The sequence below is a fragment of the Ictidomys tridecemlineatus genome, chromosome 5 (assembly GCF_052094955.1).
Source record: "Ictidomys tridecemlineatus isolate mIctTri1 chromosome 5, mIctTri1.hap1, whole genome shotgun sequence".
NCBI classification, from domain to species: domain Eukaryota; kingdom Metazoa; phylum Chordata; class Mammalia; order Rodentia; family Sciuridae; genus Ictidomys; species Ictidomys tridecemlineatus.
Genome location: NC_135481.1, coordinates 172,603,342 through 172,612,032, shown reverse-complemented (window position 1 = coordinate 172,612,032; position 8,691 = coordinate 172,603,342). Strand labels below are relative to the sequence as shown.

Here is an 8,691-nt window from a genome sequence, read left to right as displayed (position 1 = left end):
ATCAGCCACACCTGCCAGGGTCATCATTCTAAGACTGACCTATGACACCAGACCCCATTGAAGACCCCAAATTCCACCTGGGCACAGATACCAGAGAGCCTTCTTCTCCCAATACCCACTACTCAGAGCTTTCAGTGGCTTAGAAAAGTCTCTTTACTGTTGACTGTTTCCATTTCAAATGCAGCATCCCACAAGTCACATGGATCCCCAGACAACTCACATTCCTTCCACACTTCCTTTGTAATTATCCCTTCCAAAATCATTTTTCCACACTTTCTGAAAACGTATATTGCCTGGGCCTCAACTCCTGATATTGATTCAAACATCTTTTAAGAAGGGAAGACTTAGCTTTCTAACCCTTCCCCATGACATATACCCTCCATGTACCGTCTCCTTCATACAATAATGTCATGAAGGTTACAGCAACATTACCCGTTTGTTTGATATTACACCCTTCTGAAATAAGCTATCAGGTTTAAAAAATGATGAGTGTTTAATCTCAAAACAGCTTTTTATGTTACCTGGAGTTAGTATTGTCTTTATTTTATTGTCTTTATTTTTCATGCATATTTTATCTGCCATTACAATCTTTATTGAAGTTATACAAAAAGAATCCCCAAAAGTGAAAAAAAAATACATTATATACAAAAACACTCTCTTGGGAGGAAGATTCTGTTCCCTCTCAACATGCAGTGCTTTCAACAGTAACTCTAGCCTCCCTCCACTGTCCCCTCCACTGCTGCCCTGCTGATCTTGTATCTTGATCTACATCATTATGTCACATGCAACCTACTATAGCTGACAGTTTAGTTTCTCTGTGTGTGTGTGTGTGTGTGTGTGTCCCTATAAAATGAAATCCCCAAGTAATAAATGTCTCCATCTCTTATGTTTAGTACTGTGGCCCCTCTATTGGTAAGGTTTTGCCACATGGGGATTTCCAATGCATTGTGGCAAGAAGGAAGGGAGGGAAGGAAGCCCTGGGTACCTGCCTCAGCTCCAGGGAGTTGCTGTGTGACCTAGGGTAAGTCACACCTATTTCTATGGTTACTTGTTGGATGTACCAGCCCTCTTCCTGGCTCACTGACATCTTAAAGGAATCATATAATGTTGCCATAAAAGTTTAAGTTTTTCTAAGATGCTTTCCTAACTAAATGTTTCAAATCTCCAGATTAAAACCCCCGTCTCTTAACTTTCTTTAAAGTACTCCCCTCCACTTTGGTCTAGGTTGTGTGAGAACAGGTAACAACAGTTCACTCATTTCAGCAGACCCTCTGCCCCTCCCCACCCTCCTGTGTCTTTCTCTCCTCTCATGTGCACCATCCAGTGGCCCTGCAGGTGTCCCAGGGGCTGGGCCTCATTTTCAGATGGACTCTGCTGCCAGCAGCAGCACAGCTTTCTCTCTTCCCCCTTTTCCATTTGTCTCCCCTGAGGACTCTCCACCATGAAGACACAGGAATGGTCTGTAACTGTGAAGAGGTGAACAGCAGGGACCAAAATTATAGGAGCCCAAGAGGGCACCTCGTGTGCGATGGAAACATTTGAGGATCATGCTGGTCCTGAGTCAGACAGCTATGGAACTGAGGTGGATCCCACCATGACTAAGCAAAGAGTCAGCACCCTGGCGCTACTTGTCATCTAGCTCCTGGACGAATGAGGCGGGAGGATCTCAACTTCCAGGCCAGCCTTGGCAACTTAGCAAGACCCAGACTCAAAGAAAAATAAAAGTTCTGAAGATTCAGTTCAATGGTAGAGCCCTTGCCCAGCAGGTTGGGGGCCCTGGAGTGGATCCCCAGCACTGCAAAACACCCACTGTCCTACCTTGATGCCTGTGGCATCTCTCCTCACCATTGTCCAGGGCTCTGAGGTCATGGCCAGGAGGACGTTGACACCAACCACCCTTAGAAATGTGAGAACAGGCCCTTTCTCCAATCTCCATACCACTTACCAATCTACAAAAGTTTTCTTTTTTTCTTTTTGAGGGGCTGGGCTGAGGATCCATCCCAGAGCCTTATACGTTCTGAGAACCTGTTCAACCACTGAGCCATGCCCCAGTCCCTATAACACAAGGTGCCTTTGCCTCTAAAATCTACTACGGTTTATCTTTGTTTCCCATTGCTGGGTTTCCACTCTACAGCAGCATACCTGAGATAACTAGCTTGTGGAGAATTCAAGTTGATTTTGACAATGGTTTTAGAGGTTCCAGATCATCGTCAGTTGGCCTTGTTGTTTCTGGGTTCACGAAGAGGCAGCATATGCTGGCGGAATCACAGAATGGAGCAAAACCACATATCTCATGGCTGGGAAGCACAAGACAGAGCAAAGACAGGCCAGGGTACCACTGTCCCCTTCAAAGACATGCTCTCCACAACCACATGTCCTCCCACTAGGCACTACCTCTTCAAGATTGAAGCACAACCTAAACACACCTCTCTGAGGATCAAGGCTTCAGCACTGGGGGCTTGTTGACCCTGAGTGTCCACACTGTAGCACAGCCCTCTGGAACACGTTCACGGTTCCCACCTCCCCTCCTCTACCTGAATATAAGCCCCATGAAGGCAGGAGGCCCTCCCCACCTACCCTAGGCCCACCTCCTGGAGCATGAGCCTAGAGACTCCTGCACGCCAGGCAAGCACTGCAGCACTGAGCTGCACCCCCAGCCTGAGGATGGGATTTCTGTCTGCTTTGGACACGGGTGTTTCTGAGCATCTGTAATGGGGGGCATCAGCAGATGGGGAGGTGGTGAACAGAGGAATTAGGTCAGTCACACTGGGACATTATACTATGGTAATTTATGTGCACAGGTCAGTCTGAGTGAGGTCACTGTGGCCACAAGGTATGTGGGAGGCCTCTCTGGGGTCATTGCTGGGCTCAGGCCCTTAGCCTTCTAAGCCAGGAAGGCTGAAGACCTGCATGTGCAAGCCAGGTCAGCCTGGCCAGCTCCTCAGGGCTGGAGCTCACACTGATGACTCAGGTCAGCGACTCCAGGACAGACAGGCTCTGGCACCTGCTTGACCATGTTGGCCTCAGCCCCTCCTTGAAGAAAGTGACAAGAAGGTAGGAGAGCCCAGGTCTGTCCCATTCTCCTCTCCAAGAGAAGAGGGGACTGGTCTCTCTGACACTGGCTCTTATCTCTCCCTCATTACAGCATGTGGGTGCCCCAGGGAGCAGCCTGAGAGGGACTTTAGAGACAGGGTGTCTGCTGCAGTGGGCCTGGGGAGGGACAGGGAGAGATATAGGCAGAGGGGCCCCTGCCTTGCAGACCTCAGCTGACCCCACAGGGAGCTGAAATGCCCCTTCAGAGCAGAGGTGTCTTACATTTGGGCCCAAATGGACCAGCCACTGGATGTGGTCACCAGGAAGGGTGTGACTCTGGGCCAGGTTGCTCTGTGCCCTTAGGTCACCTGCTGACCTCATTCCTAGTTTCTGGTTGGCAAGCACTTTGGGAAAGGGGAGTCTTGGGAGCGCCTGTCCTTTCCTGTTCTCGGGATTAGGCAGCACCCCTTCCATGGAGCCCATCTGGCTTTAGAATCTGTGTTCATTTGAGATATATTAAAATGCCTCCATTACGTTTGGTGTATGAACTGGCTGGAGTGTTCAGTGGTCTGTGCTTCACCTGGTGCGGTCTCCCCTCCCTATCCGAGAGATTGAGAGGAACACTGGGGTGCATCTATAAAGGTTTATTTTCTTTGGGACAGGGGTGGGAAGAGATGTTCAGAGTGGCCGCTGAAGGCAGCTCAAACCCTGACTGGCCTTCTGGGCTGGGCGGGCCTCAGTGCCCCAGCTATCTGCAGCAGGTGGGCTCCTCCAGCTGGGTGGCGTTGCTCCTGTCGTGGGCTCCCCTGCTTCGGTCAAAGGCAGGGCAGCCCGCGGGGTCGCTGGTGCACTTATCTGTGGGAAGGACCATAACAGTGTGGGCATCCTGGGGGGTGCACAGAGCTCCAGAACCTCCACCCCTGGGTCCCCTGCAGGCACCCACCCCGCCAACCCTCCCCAGTAGCTCACCTGCGTTTCAGCCTCAGCCTGGGGGGCTTTTGCTGCTCCTCTTCCAGCACAGCTTCAGAATGTGCTTGCCTGGCCACGTTGGAAATTTCTTGTGGAAACAGTGCAGCATTTCCATGTTCCTCCTGAACCTCATTGTCTTCTCCTGGGAGTTGATTAAAATTCTCAGTCGGTGCCTTATCTTGTGGCTCTGGTACTGCAGGGATGGATGCAGGTGAGTGCGATCAGGGAGGCGGTGGGAAAAGTAGGGGCATGCACCAGGCCAGGCAGGTGCAAGGAGTACAAGCTGGGCTTCAGGGTGCCAGAGTGCAAGTGATAATCATGGGACTGAGGTCCTGGGGGAAGACGGATCTGAAGAGAGGTCAAGGGCGGGTGCAAAATGGACAAAACACTTCCATTTTCAGGCGACAGAAGACCAGTTCTCAGTAACAGCCCACAGCATCCTCACCTTTATTTGTGGGACAGGTCTCCCCATGGGATACCGCAGGAGACCTTCTCTCCAACTCTGGGGACATCACTGGTGTGCCCTCCTCTGTCATCTGCCTATTATATAACTATTGCATAACTTCCTTTGCCCCATTATGTAAATTTCATCCCTAGGCCCTTGCAGAGGGCCCCTGACCATATGCAGAGCACACATGAACATTTTCTCCCATTTCTGGCTTTGCCCTTGCAACCTACCACCAACCTGGTAGGCCTCACTTGGATACATGATCCAATGCTCACCCTACTGTAGCCACCCAGATGGCTTTCAGGGCCCTGAACTCTGGGGAGAACATGAAAACCTGGTACCTCAGACCTTCAAAGAAGCCAACACACAGTAGGGAGGCTGTAGGGTTGCCCACCTGCCCAGTCTCCCTTATTCTACAGCTCCGCATAGAGCCACCTGTGGCCTGGGCAGAACTGATCAGATTTCCTTCAGCTCTGTCATAGCTGGAATTAAAAGGAATTGGCTGGGGCTGGGGCTGGGGCTCAGTGGCAGGGTGCTTGCCTCGCGTGCATGAGGCACTGGGTTCGATAAATAAAAGAAAGGCATTCTGTCCATCTACAACTATAAAAAAATTTTAAACAACAACAAAAAAAAGGAGAATCAGCTGGACATACGGCAAAAGAGAATTGGACTAGGTGTCTAGCAGAACCTCCTTACAGGTACTTGAGTGGTCCTTCTTCTAAGGCCAGCTTAGATCAGTAGCCATTTGAATGTGAGGTCAGCTAGCTGTGGCTGAGAGCAGCTGGTGCTTGGTGGAGAAGACCTAGAATTGCAGGTGGGACAGAACCGCCAATCCTCCAACTAGTCCAGATGAGAGGACCCAAGAGGCCCAGCAGAGGCCTCCCCACTGCATTCTCCCTGATCCAACCCCAAGCCCAGTTACTGGAAAAGCATCTCTCTCTCAATTTCTTGCATCCCACACGTGGATGGGATCCGTGTCCAGCAGCCCCTTCTACCCCTCAAGACTGGTTTCTCCCAAGGACTCCCTCTTTCCTAGCCCCTGTCCATCCTTAGGCACTGATCACGGCTGGCATACTAAGATGGTCCACAGTAGTACCTGGGTCGTCTCCATTCTCAATCATGATCTTTTTGCCCCCGCTTGGGCACATCTGAATGTAGCACGCAGAAGTGAAGGCCAGCAGGCCAAGGAAGCAGGCGGGCAGCAGAGTGCTGGGCATCCTGTTGCTCCCGGTGAGGCCAGGGAACAGAGCTCGTGGACGGGCTGTGTGCTGCTGCCTTGGTGGTTTATCTATTTATGTGGGATGGTGTTCCCTCAGAGACAATGTGGCAGCCACCTGTGTCATCCTAAGAAAAAGAGCAAGACAGTAAAACACCATGTCCCTGAAACGCCCCTTTCCGTTCCCAAGGAGCTAGCCAAGTTAATGGCACACTTAAAGCAGCCCCAGACATGAATGTCTGTATAGGTATTATCTTGAAGAATTCTCTCTCTCTCTCTCTCTCTCTCTCTCTCTCTCTCTCTCTCTCTCTCTCTCTCTCTTTCTCTGGCACTAATGACTATAGCAAACAAGTGCTACCTGTAGAAACTGCTTTCTTGGACATTCATGAAGCTGCTTGGGATGCTGGCTCTATGATGTGACAACATAAGCTACGACGTCACTATTTCTGACCTAACCTATAACCCCCTCTCCCTGTCTGGTGTGGAATCCAGCACTGTGCTCTTCCAGGCCGCCATCACTGTGAAAGACAGAGGTGCTATGAGTCTTGCCTGTCGTCAAGGGACCTCTCCTGAAAGAGGTGTCCAACATCCTGTGCATCGCACTCCATCTCAGGGCGTGTTCCTGGAGTCTTAGAAAAGTATCCACTGCCCCAGCACAACTGGCTGGGACATAACCAGCTCCTTTCCCCGAGGCTGGCACAGCCACCAGGCCCCAAGCCACCTGCAGTGTTTCAGGCATCTGAGCGCACACTTCAGTCTGTCTGAGCAGAATATGGAAAAGGAAGGGCTCAGGTGACCAGAATTTTATTGACCACACTGTGATACAAACTGCGGTAGTTATGACTCAGATTTGGGAAGAGGGACAGACAGGGTGTCACCTGGAGATCATCTTTGAGCACTCTGGCTGTTCAGAAGAGGCTGAGGGTCAAAGAGCCCTTTCCACCTATCAGAGCCCTATAGTGGGGGCAGAAGAATGTAGGGGCTGCTGTGTTCAGAGAAGAGTCAGGCTCCAGCCTGGGAGCGGTGATGTAAGGGACAGCCATGCCTGTCACCTTGAGAATTTCTCGGAAAGCGGTTTTCAACAACCTGTGTATCACAATCCATCTCAGGGTGTCTTCCTTGGGATCTCACCAAATTATACCACCTCCATACCACAAGTGGACATTACAAAAGCCCTTCTGGAAGCCTTTCATGGCTACTAGTCCCAAACCATCTGCACTGATTCAGGTGTGTGGAGACACACATGGGTTTATCTGTGCAGAAGACGGTAGAGGATGGGGTGCAGGCCACTGGAATGTCATTGGCCACAGAAACTGCCGTGACTGTGACTCTGAATTTGGGGCAGAAGACCAGAGTTCACTTAAAGACCACCTCCAAGCACTCTTGCTATTCAGAAGAGGCTGGGGTTCAAATGGCCTCTTGCGTCTGACAAAGCCCCTAGAGTGAGGACAGGAGGATTTAAGGAGCTGGTGTGTTTGTTAGGAGCAGAGTGGGCCTCCAGGCTAGGACTGGTGATGCAGGGGACAGCCAGGGTTGTGGGGTTCCATTCAGTTAGCACTGTTGCAGGACAAGTGACCAGGAAAGACACCCCTAGTATGGCCAGTTCAAAGGTTTTGAAAAGAGAGTTCATGCCAGCAGCCTCATGGGCAAGGTAGCGCCACTGTCATGGAGTCAAAAGAAGGCCACAGAAGCCCAGGGGATTGTTCCCAAGGGGAGGGATATGGAGGGACATGGCAGACTTCAGGGAGAAGCTGAGGATGCTCCTGCCACCCACACACCACCACAGGGCACAGTTCAGGGACTCAGGCCCTGAGACTGGGAGCATTATGGAAACAACTTGTGGCATGTCCCCCATCTTAGCCCTCATAGTCAGGAACACTGGTTTTGGGAAGCTACTCGGAGGAGCAAGATCTCCAGGTCCTGTAAGGCTCAGAGGTACACAAATACCTCCTAGACCTGAGCATCACCTACTCCAACTCTAGGAACCTAGTCAAGTACTGACAGAGCCTTTAGTGGTTGGGGAAAGTCTCACTGTGTTGACTGGCTACATTTCAAATATAGCATCTCATGGGCCCCAGACAATCCACATTCCTACTACACTTCCCTTGTAATTATGCCTTTGGTGCCTCAACTCCTGATTTTGAGTCATACATCTTTTAAAAAGGGAAGACTTAGCTCTTTAACCCTTCCCTATCACATGTACCCTCCATCCACTGTCTCCTTCATACAATGGTGTCATGAAGGTTAGAGCAGTATTACCATTTTGGTTGATATCACACCCTTCTGAGGTAAGCTATCTGGTTTATATGATGATGCTTCAATCTCAGAACAGCTTTATGTGTTTCCTGGAGTTAGAGATCAACTTGATTTTTTGGTTCATTTACCATGTTTATCCGCAAGCCAATATTCATTCTTCAACTTTCTCCACTCAGGCTTCTGCCCAGACCAGCACACTAAAACTCCTCTTATCAAGGTCATAAATTTGTTGCCAGACTTGGTAGGCAAGACCAAATCCTCATTGTCCATACTCCGTGAGCAGCATTCAACATGGTTGCTTTGGTCCTTTCCTTGATGCACACTTCCTTTGACTCCAATGATATTACATTTACCTGGCTTTTCTTCCCTCGTACTGGACACCTTCCCAGTGTCCTTTCCTGAAGTTACACCTGCCCAATGACGCCTCCCTATGGATATCCAATGGGCCTCTGAGACTTAACATAGTCAAACTGGGCTCTGGATTCTCTGCTGCCCCCTGCATCTCCCAAGCTTCCCCAACTCTACCATCAACCACCATCCCACCAGCTGCTCCTCCCACACCTGACCCTCACCCTACTCACCCTGCTCCTTCTCTTCCCTCACCCTTGTCAGTCCTGCCTCTCACATGCGTCACAACTCTGCTTCTTCCCACTCCTGCTTTGGGATCCCAGAACCTGCCATTTCTTTGTCCCAGAAGGCTCTGCTCCCCTCACCCCTCCTCAGGATCCTCTTGATAGGATTACATGGCTGCTATAAAGGAACCTGCCCT

The 8,691-nt window shown here is 50.5% G+C and overlaps 1 protein-coding gene across 1 annotated transcript; it reads right to left on the bottom strand.

The window, feature by feature from the left end:
• Nucleotides 1–3,781: 3,781 nt before the first annotated feature.
• Nucleotides 3,782–5,667, bottom strand: LOC101970713 (vasopressin-neurophysin 2-copeptin). The gene is made up of 3 exons (XM_013356431.2): nucleotides 5,547–5,667; nucleotides 4,197–4,334; nucleotides 3,782–3,888 (listed from the first exon to the last, which is right to left on the bottom strand). Exons 1-3 carry the CDS (start codon nucleotides 5,665–5,667, stop codon nucleotides 3,782–3,784), a joined length of 366 nt encoding a protein of 121 aa, XP_013211885.2.
• Nucleotides 5,668–8,691: the final 3,024 nt, after the last annotated feature.

What these genes read in the sequence shown, in the direction of transcription:
- LOC101970713 (XM_013356431.2), bottom strand. Translation starts at nt 5,667, where the DNA reads ATGCCCAGCACTCTGCTGCCCGCCTGCTTCCTTGGCCTGCTGGCCTTC. An exon ending in TGAGAATGGAGACGACCCAG is followed by an intron (nt 4,335 to 5,546) that starts GTACTACTGTGG and finishes GTCTTCCCCCAG; the next exon opens with GACCTCAGTCCCATGATTAT. An exon ending in CACCTGCATCCATCCCTGCA is followed by an intron (nt 3,889 to 4,196) that starts GTACCAGAGCCA and finishes TCCTTCCCACAG; the next exon opens with ATAAGTGCACCAGCGACCCC.